At 41.5% G+C, this 19,932-nt stretch overlaps 1 protein-coding gene across 1 annotated transcript; it reads left to right on the top strand.

Moving 5' to 3' along the window:
• Positions 1 to 118: 118 nt before the first annotated feature.
• MTUS1 (microtubule associated tumor suppressor 1) lies at positions 119 to 17,791 on the top strand (the record flags this gene model as incomplete). The annotated part of the gene is made up of 9 exons (XM_010293060.1): positions 119 to 287; positions 1,014 to 1,080; positions 10,018 to 10,232; positions 10,775 to 10,880; positions 11,898 to 11,971; positions 12,076 to 12,171; positions 14,675 to 14,791; positions 16,151 to 16,248; positions 17,101 to 17,791. Coding segments are annotated over 9 exons (1,159 nt in total), but the record flags the coding sequence as incomplete, so codon positions are not given.
• Positions 17,792 to 19,932: the final 2,141 nt, after the last annotated feature.

Raw genomic sequence — 19,932 nt, 5'->3', positions numbered from 1 at the left:
TGAGGAGCAGGGGGCCGAGCGGGGGGCTGCCGGAGCTGGAAGATGGGCTGCTCTAGCAGCAAACTGTGCCTCTATTCTCAGTGTGCTGCAGCAAGGGTAATTCGTATTTGTTTCGCAGTGCTTTTTCCGATGGCAGGGAGCTGGACGGGAGCTTGGCTGGGAGCGAGGTGAAGGCGCCCTGGCAGTGGGAAGCCTGGACCTTGTCACCTCCACGCCATGGGCGTCAGGTGCCGGTCGCCGAGCCGTGGAATGGCTCTGCTGCGGCCCTGCCTGCGCGTCTCCCTGGGGTGCGGGTCTGGGGCAGAGGGGCCTGGCCGGCCGCCTTCCCCTGGCCAAGGTGCAGCTCCTACGCAAAGCAGGGAGGTGGGTGGTTCTGCTTGTTTTGAGCACAGATTTGTTATGATTCTCTCAGTATAAGGAACATCTATCTTAAAATTAAGAACTGCAAGCAGTGGGGTGGGTTGCATTCAACTTTGAACAGGGCTGTGCCTTTCCCTCTTGGAAGACTGAGCATTAAGCAAAGTTTTTGGTTTTGTGTTTGAGTAAGCTTAAGGTAAACATTTAATGTATGCCTCTCTCACATATATATCATACTTCTGTGCCCTTGACAGCTATCAGTTGATTTGTTCTGGAAGCTTATTTTAATGTATGCCTCTCTCACATATATATCATAATTCTGTGCCCTTGACAGCTATCAGTCGATTTGTTCTGGAAGCTTATGTTGCTACACCCATCGTAAAACACATAACTAATTGCTGCAAAGTAGGATTTTAATTGCAGTATTATCCTGGAAAAAGCTATTCTTTGTTTTAAAGTATAACTTCCTTAACAACGGAAGAACATCTGTGTATTTTCTAACAGCAGAACTGTTATCCTAAATGATTCATATCTTGGCTTCTTGCTCCTGCCTCTTGTTTTCCTGCAGAACACATGTAAGTTAATTATTGGAAGGTGCCCTGCTCAGATCACTAGTAACCAAATGTTTGGATTTATTTGCCTTTTTTTCTCTGCAGAGGGAGGAAGCACTGAAACAGCATAAAGAGTTATCTCAAGAACTAGTTAACCTTCGAGGAGAACTAGGTAAGAATTTATTTTTGTATTCTTCATGAGAACAGAAACGCAGCAAAACAGATGCCCTGGTATTGTAATGGCAGTCATTTAATTCCCTGACTGAATTCTGCTTAGATGCTTTAATCGCTGCATTTCTCTGGAGCCCTGACAGCGTGACCCCAGGTTCACCAAATTCCTGGCACTGATCTGACTGTGCCTAGCAGGGCCTCCTCGCAAAACACGTGTCTGATGACCAAAGCACTCGCTTTCTTAAAAATGGGAGGATGGCTGACAGTGTGTATTCTTGTATTTGATCCCTAACTTATTTGTATGCTGTCTTCCTGGAGATTTGCAGGCAATAATTCATAAACCTGTAAAATATATTGCGCAAAATCTCCATTTTGCCTTAGTGGTTTGTAGGTGAATGAACGTAAAAATAACAGAAGGAAATGCTATCAGGCTAATGAGGTTAAACCTTTGAACTCATCCTAGTGGATGACTGTAATATGAAATTGAGCTATAATGTGCAGGGGCTAGTTTTGCCAACTCTGAAGCCTGATTTAACTGCTTATAATGGTAACTTCATATAATTTATTTGAACTCAAAGCAGAACCGTCTTGTGGAGTGCAGAAAGTCACTGGGTTGAAACTGATAGCACTTGAAAGTGAAGCTAGTATTTTATAAAAGCGCGCTTCTGTTATGATGAAGCCCCTTTAAAAAAGCTTAGAAAGCAGAAGCAGTGTTTGTGGAGCCGTTTCAGATACATCACTTACTATTGAAAAGTTGAAAATGTTAATTTTCACGTGCTTTGGGAGTTGAGTATTGTTTCAGCCAAACTTGAGTGTGAATGTAGGTCTTGTTACATGCAGGTGGGACATTTAATGTTAGGATTTATCTTCTAGCGCTGATTAATAAGGTGGGCTTCCCCTGGTAACTGTGTCCCCAGCTGAAGCAACAGAGCACAGCTTCTCCACTCGTCACAATTGCTGTCGTCCCATTTAGAGGCTTATGTTAAAATGCAGCATTCTGGGAGCTTTATTTGATACTGTATAAAATTGCAAATGTGTGAATGGGGAGTATCACAAGCAGAGAAAGCCTAAATAGGTAGATGAGAGTACCAAAGACACTGCAGAAACGCGTAGCGTTTTGTCTTGGAAGCTTAGTACTAAAAAGCTGAAGCTTTTATTAGAGCTTGGTACAGTCTGGCATCTGTCAAGCCGCATCCTTTAGCCTTCCTACTGCACCTGGATTGCAGTTTTGCAGTTGGTTTGGGCAGGTCTCGGTGGGGGCTGGCTTTGAAAGAGCCCAGCCTTCCCTCTGCCTCAGTGTCCCTCTGTCCTGCCTTGTGCCGGCACTGCCGCCCGGGCAGCCATGCGCTGAGCCGTGCCGTGAGCTGCCCAGGGACCCAAGTCAGCTGAAAATGAGTGGCTTGAAGTACTGTTTTGCCAAAGCTGCCTGGCTCAGCACGTGGGTGGAGGAGCACCAGTGCCGGAGCAGAGAAAGGGAAAGGAGCGGCAGGGTGGAGGGTTGTGTCCCCCATCAGCTGCAGCCGGCACTTCTGTCACACTAAAGTAACAAAACTAGAGTTTTAGTGTGGAAATGGGCTTCTTGCATTCCTACAAAGTTGTGTTAAAAAAAAGAATAAATCTAGCTTATAATATTTATAATATACATACGTGTGACTTCCTGGGCAAACTCATTTGTTTACCTTATCATGAAAATGGCTTCAGAAGGATTGCTGTCAGAGCAGGGAACTCTCTACTCTTCCATGTTCTTGCATCTTCAATATTATTTTTGTTTTATCAACCTAGTTACTACGCTTGTCACTTATCAGGAAAAGGAAGATCTGGCTTAAATTTGCAGACCAAAAGCTAGCCAGCACTTTTGCCCATTACCACTTCTTGGGGTTGGGTTGGGTTGGGTCTTTTTGGTGTTTTTTTGAAAGCTTAGCTCTTTCTAAGGGTGCCTCACTCTTAAATGAGCTTCCCATAAACTTCTTATGTTCCTGATTTTGATTAACAGCCTGCTGATCTTCTATGTGGGACTCCTGTTGCAAGAATATGCCACTCAGTAGGTTGTTAGCTAGAAAAAACTTCAAATGCAACTGAGCTTGATGGATCTGCAGTGCCCAAGTGCCCAGAGCTGTCAGCCGGGCATGCTGCCTGGCGTGCTGCTGGACCAGGTTGTCAGCCGTTCCCCTCACGGAGCTGATCTCCCTGGGTCAGCTCTGCAGGAGCATCTGAATGGCAGCCTCAGGCCTGCGTCCCTTTGCAAGGTTTCCAGACCGTGGTTTCAGTGAAAGCACTTATCTTCATGCAGCTCCTTTGTCTTAACCGCGTCAGCCGTCTAGCCTGCGTGTACTTCTCAGCATGTAAAGGGAGTGGATTTAATCACAGAAGTTAAAAACTACACAGGTCTTCAATTCTATCTAGCTTTTAAAAGATTTTTTTTTAAATTATTTTTAAAAAGTTAAATCAATAAATAAATAAAGTCAGGCAGACCTCATTTGTTGACGAGGAGGTAAAAGAAAAGCATTCTTGCGGTAGCTTTATCTGAAAATAATCTGCTTAAATACACACCTGCTAATCAGCTTTCTGTTGCCACTGTTAAATGGATATAGCTGAACTTAAGATTTCCACGGACTATTTCGACATAAGTACAGCGAATTTTGATTCACAGTATGATCTAGGCACAGGTTGGCTTAGAAAGTTAAGTACGGTTTGAATCTTATTTTGGCCGTGGGGACACGTTTTGTGGAGCCCCAACACCGCGTGATGGTTTGTGGTTTGGGAACAGGCAGTCGAGGGGGAGGGACCAGGCGTGCCCAGCCCGGTGTAGTCCCTGATCTGCGCGTTGCCGAGTTCGGGAGGAGCGTGAAGCCTCCTGCAGCTTGCACCCTGCACCCTGCACAGTTCGGACTCCTCAGCTTCTTGCTTTGAAATCCAAGCGTGCGCGCTCCCAAACTCCTCGATTTACCTTGCAGAACCAAACTGGCTTGCTGTCCAAGTGTCCGTTTTGCCGGGTTATTCTGTACAACCCTTTCTACCAGAATACCTTTTTGTTTGATGATTTAAACGTGCGTTATGATCCCAGAGCCCGCCTTTGGCAGCGATCACGTGGCTGCGCAGAGCGTGGGGAGGATGGTTGCCGGACACAGCTTTCGGTAGCTGGAAACACGCGTGAGGACTAACGATGATAATGTGTTTGGGGATGGGCTTTTCCAAAGCAGTTCAAATTCAGTAACAGGTGGGTTCTGAGCTTGGGTTTCCTTGAAATCTCCAGCCACAGAGACGAAATTTTGTGGTTTAAATGTAAACACCCTGGTTCTGGGAGCCTGGACCGGGTATGGATGTCCTGTTTGCCACCTGTTTCCCTTCTTAAGATGCAAGCTAGTGTGCAAATTACTTCCAGTTACCTGCTTAATTACGTAAGTAGAAATTGCAAGAGCTGCGTATTTCTTGAGAGGTATGAGACTACTCCTCTAAATTAACTGCGCGCCAAATTGTTTCAGAGCTGCTTTGCGGCCGTGCTGGGTGAGATCCAGCTCCGTCCTGCTACAGAACAGCAGGTGCAGAGCTGACTCAGCCCGTGCCTGCCTTGGCCCTTTGAAAATTGCCATTTGTGAGCCTTTTTCGGTGGGCTGGAGAGGCTTCCGTGTATCCTGTACAGCCAGCTAAATGCCTAGGCCCTCTCCCTCCCCTCCATTTGCTGCATTGCAATTATAAACAGTATTTTCTTCAAAACACCTTCATGCTTCTATTAATAAATGACCTTTAAAATGTTTTGGAGGTTGGCATAAAAAAGGCTATTGTGTTTTATGGACAGGTGGAGTGAATGTGATTTGGTTTTCGGGTTTTGGTGATCCTTAAAAATACTTAATGGTAGGTAGACATTTCTGTCGGTTATTTGGCGCAGGGCCTAACTTGCCACGCGTCATACGCTTGCCGGCCTACCGACACTGTAGTTTTTGCAGCATTGGATAGGAAGTTACTTCCTGCCAGGTATCTGAATGTTTCACATACGTGTTCGGCCATATCCACTTAAATGTAGCTTAAAGCATGCTTTTTTGGTCTATCTGCCTCGTTTCAACTTGCCCAAGAACAAAAACATGAAATGTGGTTTAACGCCCTGTACTGTTAGTGTCGTTATAGAAGTAACACCAAGAGAAACTTGGTCATGAACTTGATCGCATGTTTGGGTAGAAGAATTTTCAATATTGAGAATCTGCCAAAACCACGAATTAATTATTAGATAACAATTTTTTTTAATTATATGAAGAAGGAAAAGAGCCTTTGTGTCTACAGTAGACTTACTGATCAACAGAACATATACAATAGATCTTGCACTGTGAAATGTAAAGTTAGAGCAATAAAGTACTATGTGCTGTGACATAACACCATGCTAAATACGTCATGTTTTCTGGTAATTATCCCCTTTTCACATCCCCCACATCTACTAAAATGCTGCTAGTTTACTGTCCTAGTGACCTCTTTTTCAAAATGTCAGACGGTCTAATGGCTTTCATAAATCATAACTAGACCACTGAGTGACTTGGGCAATTTTATGAAGATAGCTTTTGTTTCAAAACAATTTAATTCTGGATTAAAAAAAAAAATCCATTTTGTTTTATCTTCTTAGGGCTGTGGTTATGGTGACTTTTAGGGTAAGTTGAAAATTGTTTTTATGTAAGCAGTTTGGTCATAAGGACTGAATTGGATGATGAATTGTTTTGTAATTAGAATAAGAAAAAACTAAATTTTGTAAGAAGGAGATACTGCACAATTAAAATGTCTTATCTCTTGGCTACTTTTACTGAAAATATGCAATAGATTTCTTGGGGATACTAAGGCAACTTTTGTAGTCACCTCCTTCAGCTGGTGCTTCTGTTGATGTGGTTTGGATCTGCTGCCATTTGCACTATTGCTGGGAGTTACAACGTGCCTGGTTCTCCACACTTCTCTCTTGCAGGCATTTGTTTTATGGTTCTGGCATATACAAAGCTTTGCAATGAAGTACCCAAGATGCAAGTGGCCATTGTTAACTAGTACAAATGGATGTTAATTTTACACATGAAAAACAGCATTTCTGATCTGAAGTTACGCTGTTACCAAATCTCAGAAACTTCCTGTGATTGCTGGAGGTCGTGGTCTGCCCAAAAGAACCTGGTTCTTTGTTTATAATAAACAGGTGTTAAGAAGCCTAAAATTACAGATTAATCTTGCTCCTTGTTGTAATAATACTGGGAGAGATTATGTTGTATGATTGGGAGGAGAGGCTGGGACAACCAAATCAGGGAAAAATATTATCACAGAATCATTAAGGTTGGAAAAGACCTTTAAGATCATCAAGTCCAACCATCAACCCAACACCACCGTGCCCACTAAACCATGTCCAAAAGTGCTGCATCTACACGTTTTTTGAACACCTCTGGTGATGGTGACTCCACCACTTCCCTGGGCAGCCTGTGCCAATGTTTGACCACTCTCAGTAAAGAAATTTTTCCTAATATCTAATCTAAACCTCCCCTGGTGTAACTTGAGGCCATTTCCTCTCGTCCTATCGCTGGTTACTTGGGAGAAGAGACCAACACCCACCTCACCACAACCCCCTTGCAGGTAGTTGTAGACAGTGATAAGGTCTCCCCTCAGCCTCCTCTTCTCCAGACTAAACAACCCCAGTTCCCAGTTAATGACTGCTATTTGAATAAAATCTTGCTTCTGGCTGCCAAGCAGACCATTCCATATGCTTTGTCCTTAAAGCCTAAAACTGTTGCTTGATGATGAGATTGAACAAATGAACGGACAAATGGATAGAACATTTTTTCACCCATATGGCTTGATTTTCTCTCAAATGTTGTTGGACCATTTGTCTCCTGTTGTTTACTTGCTCAAGGTCTGTGGTCTGTTATAATGTGTGGCATAATGAAGACATGGAATTGTGGAGGGAAGTTCTTTAAAGAAGGGAAAGGAAGCACAGTAGTCGTGTACAATAACTCTGAAGCATGTCTTTCAAGTGTCTCTGAAGTGGATGAGAAGTCAAAATAGAGATTTTTGTGTGTGCTACTGGAAGAGCATATATTCCAGTTAAAAATTTTTCTTCAAAATTAAGCACTGGTTCAATGAGAAAACTGAGTAACCATGAACTTTGCTTAGTCAGGAGTTTTGCAGTAACATCTTGCAGTGGAGGAGTGGCCAAACTAAGGAATTAGTTGCCTTTTTCATGGCTTGTCACTTTCCTAAAACAAGGCAGTGTACAGTCATAAAATATATGATTCAGTCTGGAGATGGATAGGCCTGTGCAAAATACTTGCTGCAGACACCTGCATTTTGAGTATGGGGACAACTTTTGGTTTACAGGAATTCTCATAACTTCAAATTGACAATTTTTCAATCGGTGCTTTTGCGGAAGCTTTAGACATGCAGTTTCTTGCACCACCATGATACTGGGAGCTCACTGGTGGTGGGGTGGTCCTGCTCCTTGTTTGGATGGCAAGGATTCAAGTCAGGTTTGCGATCTGCAAGGAGGCCTCCAGCTTTGCAGAAGCTAGATGTTACTGTCAAGATAACACAACATTCAACTGCCACTGCAAGTTTTAAATGTTTTTGTTTGCCCTTGTAACATTGGTCTTCTTATAGATTTGAATTGCAAACTGGCCAAACAAGAACCGATGTGTCTATTTTCTTTGACAAAGGCGTGGTTTGCTATTTGCTTTTTTTCTGAAGTGTTTTGCATCATCTGAAGTTCTGCGTGCTGACATATAAAGATGAGACAATGATAGGCACCACATTCTTTTAGTTAAATGGAGGCAAATGAATGGGTCTGGCCTTACAAATAATTGGATGCTTGCTTCTTCCACTGTTGGTTTTAAAGGCAGTGGATCATTTGAAGCATTTTGCTATAGTTATCTCAAACGAGGCAGGTGAGTTGCCTGCTTCTCAGCTATACCCCTCTTAATTCTGCTAGAGATGGTCAGATCCATTCTGCATGTGGCTGGCTGTGTAATGTCTCCATTTGGCTCGCTGCCTGGTTCTTGGCATTATGAAATAATATCCCCTAACTATGATATTTTCTCTTCACCAAAAACGTGACAATACAAGCATATATATGTTCAATTAATGGTACACAAATGTGATGCAATAGAAGTGTGAATGCTAGTTTTTCCTTTTTTTTCCCAAAGGGAACAGTTGTTATAGAAGTTTGTGGAAGGAATAAAGCTAGAGAAATAAAAATCTTTCTTGGTGCTGGTATAGAAAATACAGAAAACTACAAAATCTGCTTGGGTTGCAGAGAATGTTGTGGTATGTTTCAGTAGAGCCTTTAGTTGCATCGTTGCCAGTCACGGGATGAACAGCTTGGCTTAAATCTGTCCTGATCAGCAGATCTTTCACACAAACCTAGCGCAGAGCTAAGCCTGCTGTTAAAACTAATTCAGGTAGATACACATGCAGATTGATTTCCACGCAATACAGCTCACTCTCTCACACTTTCCAGTTCAACTGCAAGTTCTAAGTGATGGCAGCAGGGCCAAGACTGCCTTAAAGTTTCCTTAAGAGGGTGCAAGTATCATTCATCAAGTTACTCGCTCTTGATGAGCGAAGAGGGAATCCAACACGTGTGTAACTGGAGGTGCTCTGCTGGGACAGGCTGCTCTCCCTAGACCCCAGCCCAGTACTGCTTTGGGGAATCAGTCCTTGAAGATACTGTAATTTATGTATCTTAAGGCTGAAACACAGCTGTGGTGAGAATTTCTTGCACTACTTTTAGAAAAATCTTTGACTCTTCCCATGGTTTTACACAGAGTTTGTATTTATACTGTGGGAGGTGTGCCAGGCTCCTATAAAGTGTACGTATGCATGACTTCTCCCGCATTTGATTCAAGATCAAGGTAACATTTTAGTTGATTTTTTTCTTAAGTAGATACTCATCTGGCTAATTTATTTTAAACCAAAGCACGAGAGTCTGTATAGAAGCAGTTTCGCTTCAAGTCAGTGACCACAGGCTTGTGTTAGAGGTCCTGGAAGCTGCACCTTGCTTCCAGGCTTTGGGTGCAGCTGGAACTGCACAAGGTGCTTGCTGCAGTCATATTAACAGCAGGAAAATGGCTCCTCCTGTTTGGGCCTGTCTGGCTGGAGTTGGGAATGCTAAATTCAAACTCAAAAGTCCAAGAAGTACTAACTTCTGGTTTGCTTTTTAATCAGCCGTAAATACGGGGAGACAAACCTAGGCAGTCTTCTTAGCTGACCTGTGTTAATATTAAAGAGAATTCAACAGCATTTCTTTCTGTTTTCTTAATACTCTGCACTTTCTGCCTGAAACTATTCTGTATCTTGCATATGTACATATGCATATGTATATGTACATATCTTGCATATCTTGGCCATGTGCCTATTAGCAGTGCGTTTCAGATTGGCGGTTCTGCATCGCTCTGTATCAGGCCATCCGCGTCAGGCTAGAATCGCTTTTCTGCTGCATAGCTGAGTGTGAGTAGCATGTTGAATGGATGGTCTTCAGGATATGAAGACTTTCAAATTTAGCTAAGTGGTTTATATATCAAAAAGTGAAGTACTCTTAACAAATACGCTACTGAAATGGGATCAAATTATGTGAAGTAGCAAATCCGATTAATTTTTTTTATTGGAGCACTCCAGTGTCTCTTGTGAGACATTCATTCTTCTGTGTCATGACAAACTGTCACACTTGTGCTTTCTATATGGGTTCCTGGCTTAACTAAATTCAATTAATTCTGAGCATAAGAAACACTGAATCTGGTATTTTTGCAAAGATCTTTTAATGTGTCCTTGGACTTGGTGCTCATTTAATGGATAAATCGTATTTGTCTTCGTATAACCATGTTGCTGTGCAGAGTGTTCACTGTCTTTAATGCTTGCAATGAAAACGGTGAAATTAGCGTTGAACTTGATCCAATTATTTTTTTTATTATTTTTTTTTTTCTTCTGGCATCTTCAGTAACCACTTCTGCAGCTTGTGAGAAATTGGAGAGAGACAGGAATGAACTCCAAGTTGCTTATGAAGGATTTTTGCAGAAGTTAAACCAGCAACATCACAATGATTTAGCTGAGCTGGAGGAGAGGCTTAAACAGTTTTACACTGCAGAATGTGAGAAACTCCAAAGTATCTGCATTGAAGAAGCTGAAAAGTACAAAGCGCAACTCCAGGAGCAGGTTTGTGACATTCAAAGTAGAAACGTTCCCTAGCAATTGCTTTCTGCTACAAATGAGCCTTCAGAGAATCCTGGGGTTTGCTAATAATGGAGTTATTTTTATCTAATGTGAAATTCCACTTTGTATTTTGTAAAAATATTACCACACTAAGCTGTCCAGATCTTAAGCTTGTGTTGAAATGTGACGGAGATTCCTTGTGTTCTGCAAATTTCAATGACTTCTAGAGCTCCACTGGATATTTGAAGCAGCTTGAGTTTTAAGATTTATAGAGAAACACCTGGCCTGTGACCTTGCTTTGCAACAACTCCCTGTGTGCGACAGATACACACATCATCCTGTTGGTAGTGGTAAACTTGTAAGGCATCATTCTCATCTGTTAAGTGTTGCATATGGCTTAGCTTCTCATGTGACCATTTGTTAAGTGCTACCTAGACTGTTCAAAAAGTACTCAACATACTGCATAAAGCCACTGGAACAATGCTTTAAACAAGGATTAAGTTGACACATGTAAGGGGGGGAAAAATCATGTTGTCATGTTGCAGGTGGACAACTTAAATATCACACATGAAAACTTGAAGCTGGAACTTGAGAACAGCCACTCAGAGAAAGTAGAGGAGCTGAAAAAGGAGTATGAATCCTCTTTTTCAGGCAAGTATTTTGTATTCAAGTACATATGTTATAGTACTGCTAGTAGCAAACAAAAATATTGAAGCTTTTTCATCAATATGACCACTTCATTGTTCTTGGCAGTCAGCTATCTTAAAAACGTTGGCTGAATTCCTTCTTTTGGAACTGAACAAGTCTCATTTTACATGCAGAAATAACTGTGGTCCCATTGTAGTTGAATGAAACTCTTTAAACAGTTTGAGAGTGTAGATGACTTTTTTCTTTCAGTAAAATATGTCTGAATTGCATTCTGCCCTCAAAATCTCCAGTTAGTGAGTAATTGCTCCCACCCCCCCTAGTTCTATAAGGAGCACCTCTAAATTGCAACTGAGGATAAGTAGGGTTGTGCGCTTTCCCAACTGACACGGGAATGTTGAGAAACGTTATGCATACCTTACAGCATACTGGGGCAAAGGTGGTTTTTCAGGGAGGTGGTGGTGAGTGTGCTCAGTTTTAAATGGTATTGCGTCTAATTGATTTAAGCGATGATGATTTCCATCCTTCCTCTAGCTCCACTCGATAGCCAGGTTTCCAGTGATACTGTTGCGTCATTAAAACTGGTGACGCTTCCGCTGCAATGAAAGAGCAAGCTCCTCTGCGTGGCATCTCCAAAGTAGGAAAGGAAATGTTCTCGTAGAAGTTTCTGGAAGACACAATTTGAATTTTTGCTGTGTTTCCTATCAGTAACTCAGCTTTTGTCAGATGTGGCTCTTGTGCCCAGTTCATCCATTTGTTGCACGTAGATGAATGCTTTCAAAATTGACACGCTGTCAACTACTGAAATGGCTATGTGAGGGGGCAATCAACAAATCTGAAGCAGCAATAAATCCGATACTTTGTACATGCTTTGGGTCAGTTGATGATAAACGTTCTTTCCGAGTTATCATTGACTCTGCATCTGTGCATATGTGTATTGGCTGGCTTTTCGTGCTGCTGCTTCTCAAAAAGCTTCTCATGTCTCATGCAGTATTAAAAATCTGCAAAAATAATTTGTTGCAGAGCTCAAGAACGCCCATGAATCTGAACGGAAGTCGCTTGAAGATTCCTTTAAAGAGAAGCAGGAATTGCTAGAGGTTTGTTAAGGGCTGGGGTCATTTCAGCAGCCTAAACCTTAAAAGGCAGTTGGGAGATACACGCTGAATTCTTGGCCTAACTATACTGTATCTTTTAATTCCAGAAAAAAATCGATGAATTAAAATGTGAAAATGACTCTCTGAGTGAGAAGTTGAAATTAGAAGAGCAAAAACAAATAGCCAAAGAAAAAGCCAATCTTGTAAGTCTCAATCTTCAAAAGTAATGCAGATGAGCAGATCTTGTAAGCCTTGGTTTATTTTATTGCATAAAATGAAAGTTTGCAATCAAGCCTGACAGTGCTCCCATACGTACTAATACGCATGTAAATGGCTCACCTGCCAAAAGTTTTTCTCAATCACTACAATGTTGTGTATTAACCTTACCATTATAAATCTATTAATGCTGTTGAATATCTAAGTCAGTGGTATAAATTATAGCTTAAGTTAAATTGAAGACTTAGTTGTACCATAGCTTTTTTCTAGCTAGTCGATGTTCTAATAGTGCGGGCTTCCATCACTATGACAAAACTCACTTCGTATACTTGAGTCTTTAATGCATTTATTCAAACCTTGATTCATACTTCTTGCTGATAAACTTCTTTTATGTCCTGCTTTTCCTCCAAGGCTGCTGTTATCTGTGATGGTCCTGGGTTAGAAATGTGCTCTGAGAGAGGTTTTTTGTGTACTGAGAGGGTTGAACATAAACATGCTTCTCTTTTGGGTTACCTGGAAATAACTGAAATACCAGTAGTGTTGCTTATCCCACAAAGATAAATTCCACGCTTAAAAGCTCACTTAGGATGCTTCTACTAGAAGTTGCCCTAGTTTTCACTGGAATTTAATTTATTTTTTCTCCTCCTGTTTATTCTAGTGGCAGGACAGAGCTGCCACAAAAAGAATCTGCAACCGCAATATGTTGCTGTGGTTGGGAGAGCCGATACCAGACAGAAAGCGTTGTACACGGCGCTTGAGAGTTTGAGTTGTATTACACAGGCATGCTCGCGTGTTGTTTAATTTAAAGGAATCATAGTCAAGTGCCTTTACATAGCTGCAGATACATCCTGACAACATGAGACACATCATAAGCTTGAGGCTTCTCTAGGAAAAAATACTGACTTGACCCAGTATGTTGTTCTGCACTGAACACAAATGCTATCAGAATTCCCATTTACCCTTTGAAGACAGAGGTGTATTTCCAACTTTCTGCTATTAGACAGTGTCACTTGATATTCCCAGCTTTTCTGCTAAAATCTTATGTAGGCATTTTTTACCCGTCTGTGTGCTCTGCTATGAGTAGCTAATGTGGTAGCTCAGATTTAACTTTAAAAAGACATTTAAAACCATTGTGGCAGAGGAGGGAAAGAAAAAAAATACTAAATTTTGAATATACTATAAAAGCTGCATTTAAACTTTTCAGGACCACTTTTCTCACTAGTTCCTAGATTGCATGTAAAGCCATAAAGGGGAGGAATGAAGTTCAAATTGTCTGCCTCCCCCTCTGAGGCAGCACAGCACACCCCGCTCTCACAAGGACTTTTGTTCAAAAGCAGAAATTAAACAAGAATCGCTGATGCCAGAGTCCTTAAAATCAGGCAGGAGAATTAAATGTGTAGGTGATGAGGCCCTTGTTACCTGTGAAATGTACTGGCTCTCGCCTTGGGGGACTGCGCCCCGCAAAACTGCAGGCATTGTCCGCCAACTCAGGCTTGCGACGTGGCAGTGAAGCTGTTGCTCAACACCGTACACTGGCCCAAATGCACTAAAACAAGTTTTGTTTGTTTTCAAAGATAAACTTAGTTACACAACAGACTTAATCACTGATTGATTTCTCTTTGTGTTCTACTTGGACTACCTGGAAATGGACTGAGACTTGCTTTATTTCTCCTTATTTTTGCCTGTGACTTTGCCTTTGAAATGCAGAGAATGTGTCTTACTCTGCAGTGTTTGAATGGTCCCTCACTCTGGAAAAGAGGTCCTTGAGGAAACCGGATCTGACCCTGCCCTGTCTACCTCCTGCTCTCCCCTTCCACCTCCTGGAAAACAACAAAAAATGGAAAAATAAAAAAGAAATTCCTAACTTGCTGTGTTGTAGATGTGTCATGGATGTACACCAGTGCAGGATTTTTATGTGCAGTTGCATTGCTAGGCTTTAAGAAGAACGTAAAAGCAAAAATTTTCAATTTCTCCTTGTGAACCAGCTACCTTCAGACTCAAAACGGGGAAAATCAGCTACAGTCAAGTTCATAGCTTTAAATTTCTGGGGCTTGTTGAACTATTCCAGCATCTGAGAACTCTTCAAATGTTTACTCCAATTACCTCTTGGGATGGGTCATGAGTAATATGAAATAAATTTTGGAACTCCTAGCCTTAAAGGGAACCTTTGGGCACTCTTGCAAAACAAGTTTTGCTGTGACAGCTTTAGTGTCTTCCCTGGGCTCACAAGGGTTTTTCACGTTTCTGCATAAAGTGGTTTCTGAACAGCTTCTGAGGGCAACTGCAACTGCCCACCTACATCAAAGGACAAACAAACTCAGAGGAGAAAGTGGTAGCAGATTTGTTTGTTTGTTTGTGTGACTTGATTTCAGTTAGAACAAGTAACTGTTGTTACCATATTTATTTTCTTGCTCTTTCTAAATAACAGAGAAACACTGAAATTGTTCCTAAAATTCACAGTACTAAACAAACTCTCTGGAAATCTTTCAGAAAAACCCACAGATTATGTATCTGGAACAGGAGCTGGAAAGTTTGAAAGCAGTGCTGGAGATCAAGAATGAGAAACTCCATCAGCAGGATATCAAGCTAATGAAGATGGAAAAACTGGTGAGTTTTCCTTGGGGTCTGGCAGGCTTGGACCATGTCTCTTGAGTTTTATGTTCCGATAATGAACTCGGGCTGGTCAGACTCATGTGCGAAGATTATTTTTGTTTTGTTTAAAAGGAAACATTAAATGATGGTGGGACATGGTCACATTGCAGGTACTGTTATATCTGCATTGGGCTTATAATGGAAAGAGGGGGAAGGAATCACCAAGTGCTGTCAATGACATTTTAAAAAACCTCTTAAGACAACTACTGGTTTGCAGAAGCTATTGCTGAGTTAGTACAGGGTTACCTGGGAGCCTCTTCTGCATTTGCTTTCCTCACCACTCTCTTCTCCTCCATTCCCCAAAGAAAAAGTCCTTACCTGTTACGTTTGCTGGAGTGTTACGGAAGATAGATTGCACTGTCAGGAAAACACTGATGTGGCAATGATCCTAATTAAACAAGAAGGGATCAAGTATGAAACAGAATAAATGTTTTCATCTAGAGTCGATGAGCTTAAGTCAATCATTTCAGCTATTCTCTTTAAGCTGCTTGTTTAGCTGTGTGGATTCGCTCCTGATCTGTGCGTAACTCCACGTGAAAGGGCAATTTTGGAGGCAGAACTTGTAATTGCTTCGCATGCGCTTACTTGTGGCAGGACAGGGTCCTTATCCTGGGTGCGGCCTTCGAACACTGTTGTAATACTGGCTTAAGTAAGATTTTAATGAGGAAGTATAGAAAGAGGTTTGGATACAAAGGAATACATTCATGTCAGTTGCTTAGTATTGTACAGCATCATATGTTGTCCTGGTCTACAATTACTGGTATATTACTAGTAAACTTTCAACATTTCTGAGAGGCGTTGGCCACAGCACAGAAGCCGTTGGACCATCCAACCGTTTAATCGCTCTTTCTCCCTATCTTTCGATAACGTCCTGCAGCAAGGCAGTGCAAGCAGGAGAGCAACAGGGAGAGCTGTTTGCACAGGGGCAGCTCTTGAATCCGTCGCATTAGCATGTTATTTCTGGACAGGCTTCTGTCTGCAACAGCTTCTAAACTGCTTCCTGCCACTGGCAGACGTTACTAGAATGTGCTGGTTAACTAGTAGATCCCTTATCCAGTCTTCCTTTGTTGGCATCTAATCAGCACAAGTGGCAAAGTGCCGGTGTTACACAAGGATAAGGTAAGTAGGATCTGTTTGACTATTAGAGAATATTAAGCCATGGCAGCAGGTCAGTCTCACGTTGCTCCAGGTTTTTGCACTTAACCGCAACAAGGTCTGCGAACTCCAGGTTATGAACTGTCTGTGATAGCTCAGTCAGCAGCTTGATGAGTGCATGTATGGGTTTTGTTTTAAACTGTGACCTTTTTTCCTAAGCTGGAGAACAATACGATTTTAATGGATAAATTAAAGAAGGTTCAGCAAGAAAATGAAGAATTAAAAGCTCGGATGGACAAACACATGGAGCTTTCAAGGTGAAAAATATCTGTGTGCGCTTTTAGTTGTTCTTACGAACCAGGGATGTTGCTGTGACAAGAAAGAAAATTCTGTGTAAATACTAGTGACTGGGATGTTGTAGTACTTTGTGAAAAAACACGCTCCTTTCTTCCCCGCTTGTATCTCTACAAATGTGCATCCCTAAGCAGAAGAACAAGTAAGGACAGACTGTAAGGGGGAAAAGGCTCAGTGTGTTCTTCAGTGCTCCAGAACAGTGTTTCAGGGAAGAAAAAGCAACTCAGAAATATCATCATATGATAGATTGGCTTTTTAAGTATTACTGGCTTGTAAGCTAAACCTGGTTTTACTTATAACCACTTGAGTGATTTGTCCCCAGCATAAATCAGTGAAAAGACCAGTATGTTTCATTTAGCAATAATAAAAACAATACTGACCATGAGTAACATGGGTCTGAGCTTCCCCTAACTTCAGCTATTGCTTAAAGGGGTGGGCAAACTCTTCTAGTTTGAAGGAAACTAAAGAAATGCAGCTACTGTGTAGAGCTGAGCCTGCAACAAGACCCGGAGGCTCCAGCATGGCCATTTAAAAACACTGGTCATTATAAGTAGGACAAGTCTCACTTTTTGGATGCTTTTTTTCTGGTCTTTGGGAATGTTTCTTACTAGTACTTTCTCCTGCTTTCTGCAAGCCACCAGTCAGCTGAAATCCAGCAAGGATGAGAACATGCTAAATCCTCATTTTAAGGAAGTAATTTAGCTGTAAGCCAAGCAGGCCATTTATGTAATTTCAAACCTTTCTTTAACAATTAAGTTCAATACTGTAGCCTCCACCTTGGGTTATGTGTTCTGATGTAAATCTTATGTTTGCAGGCAACTTTCTACGGAGCAAGCCGTTTTACAGGAGTCTCTAGAGAAAGAATCAAAGGTAAACAAACGCCTGTCAATGGAAAATGAAGAACTTCTGTGGAAGTTGCACAATGGTGACCTATGCAGCCCAAGAAAACTGTCTCCCAGTTCTCCATCTGTGCCTCTTCAGTCCCCACGAAATTCTGGTAACTTCTCTAGTCCCACAGGATCACCGAGATGACATCTCTCAAGAGAAAGAGGGGATTGCACTTCATTTGTGATCTGCAGAACCGATCCTAACTTTAACTACAGGAGCAAGAGCTATATTAGCCGTCTACAATGAGTAAATGTAACTGGAAGCTATTGGGTGCAAAAACGGTGGTAAGAGACTGAGAATATGGGAGTAAGACATTCATGTTGCTCCTCCCCAAAAGACTTGTTTATGACCTCTATGGACATTGTTGCACAAAGCACTTACAGAGCGAGCAAGGAAAGACTTGTTCATTGCCTTTTCACCTAACTAGAAGAAAAAGCTCAGGGGCTTAGAGATCACAACCTTTCAAAGATGTTCCATATCACAGACACTTTTTTTTAAGGCTGTGTGTATGCGTGTGTGCGTGCGAGTGCTGTGGATGGAATGGATGTAACACACTGTGCGTGTGTCTAATGCTGCCTTCTTTGCTGTGTATGTAATAAAGGATAAAAGCTGAAGACTCTACATTGACATGTACTTCCTTAATGATGTTGTCAGTATGCATGCTTTTAGCAAAGAGTACCCTCACCCGGGAACGAGGGGAAACTGCCACTACTACTATGGGTTAGTTTCCTTCATCTTTCTGGCTTCAGTTCAGTAAAAAAAAAGACATGAAAAGCTTTGTCAACTGACTCATCAGCATCTTGGCTGACCCGAGTATGCAACTTTGAATTACTTTTAAAACCAAACTGAATTGCAGCTGTGTTTTGCATGGATTCTTGGTTTAATGTCTGTGCACAACTCCGCTGTTTCAGAGTAGGTATTTTTTGCAGGATACAGTGGATTTTGGCTTTCAAGTCAGGGGGGTCAATAGTCAGAACCACGGTAGCCCTCAAGGTCAGAAGTTATTAGTCAAATTGCAGGTGTAGGAGCCTAGACCTATCATTTTAACCTGTTGAAAAGGAACCACTTATTTCCCTAAAACAGCACATCCATTGTGGAGGCTGTTTGCTGAGGATAAACTAGACATAGATTTGAAAGCCAAAGAGAAAAATGCAGTAACTGTCATTAGGTGCATTCTTAACGCATTTCTTGAGAAGAAACTTAAGTAATTTGTGAATTCCAATATATTTATCTGGTGACACACTTTGCCTTTTTAAGCATTAGCATTTATATTAACATTCTTCAGGGATGGCTAAATTCACCTGAGGAAGAGGGGGAAGGTGGTAGCTGTGTATTTATCTTGCTAATTTTGCCATCCCTCCCCTCTTATATTGCAAGAGAGCAGTGTTTTGTTACTTCATTTGGCAAAAGATCCTGTACAAGAGATTCTGTAGGGTAGGGGAGGAAAAAATCATCTTGGAGGCTGAGGGTGTCAGCATCTGGAAGCAGCATGCACTGACCTTCAGCTTCAACCAGGTAATCGTGTGGCCTTGCTCCACCCTTGGTCAGACCTGTTTAAGGTGTCTGCATTGCACCTACTAAACACAGGTTCAACCTGAAGTTAGTATAACAAAACACTACCTGTGCTTACAAGTAGCTTGGGTTTTGCAGTACCGCTTCCAGCACTGTTGTTACAGTACTGCTCAGCTAATGCTGTTGCCTGGCTGTAGAGGTAACTGTTACGCTAAATTGTATCTATCTGCTGAGTTTCCCTCTCTTTCCATAGCTTGGGGACAGGAATCAAGGGCCTGGAAAGTGTTTAGGGAACTCAACTGGGAAACCACTTCAAACCATTTTACCCAAGACTTGAAAAATCTTGGCTGGTAGTGAGGAATGCAGACCTGTAAACAAGACTTAACAGTGCTCATACAGTAAGTAAACTTGTAATATACTTAAATGTGTGATTTGACTATTTCATCATTAAATTTACTTTCCATAATGTACAAGTTAAGCGTGCCATTTCTATGGAACATTATGCTCTCTGTCCTCTTTAGGGCACTGTACAGACCACATGTTAGTGGTATCAGTACTTAAAATGTTTTCTAGGGGTTTCAAATTTAACTATGAAAATCCTCTGTGGGCTAAAACTTGGCTTAAAGTATATCATGGAACAGTCTTATTTTCTATGGTCAAAGAGATTTGGTCACATGTATATGGGCTGAATGCTTAAAAAATAAATTTTTTTTGTACTGATTGAAGGGTTTTTTTCCTGCTTACATTAGTCAACTGATCTTTCTTTAATTTAAGGAGGAACATTCCTCAAAATCCTAAAAACTCTTAGTACCTGCTCAGCACACCAGAACAGTAATAATGAAGCTTCACTGCACAGATATTAATGTTTAGCTTACCCTTAGGAAATTTTAACTCTACCCTTGCTACTCTAATGTAGGTAGATGCTACATAGAGATTGCTTGTGATTATTAGCGATGCAGTTCAAGCTGGCTGTTAAAAAAAAAAAGAGAATGTAGGTAACATTACAGAATTAAGCAATAATAAAATACTTGAGTACAGCAGTCTGAATATAGGGACCGAATGTGCATGTGCCTGGTAAAGGCATCCTACAGGACTCATCCCATTAAAACACCTTATTCAGGAATTTTTTTGTGTGAGAAAAGCCACATGGAGTTCAGCAATCTAACAGGTCACATCACAAGAACAACTGTCTAGCAACTGGTAAGAATTTTATTAGTTGCAATGTTAATGCCTCAAAACATGCAAGG

The sequence above is a fragment of the Phaethon lepturus genome, unplaced genomic scaffold, assembly GCF_000687285.1.
Source record: "Phaethon lepturus isolate BGI_N335 unplaced genomic scaffold, ASM68728v1 scaffold15178, whole genome shotgun sequence".
In the NCBI taxonomy this organism is placed as follows: Eukaryota; Metazoa; Chordata; class Aves; order Phaethontiformes; family Phaethontidae; genus Phaethon; species Phaethon lepturus.
Note: the sequence above shows the minus strand (reverse complement) of the source record. Positions and strands in the feature narration are given on the sequence as shown.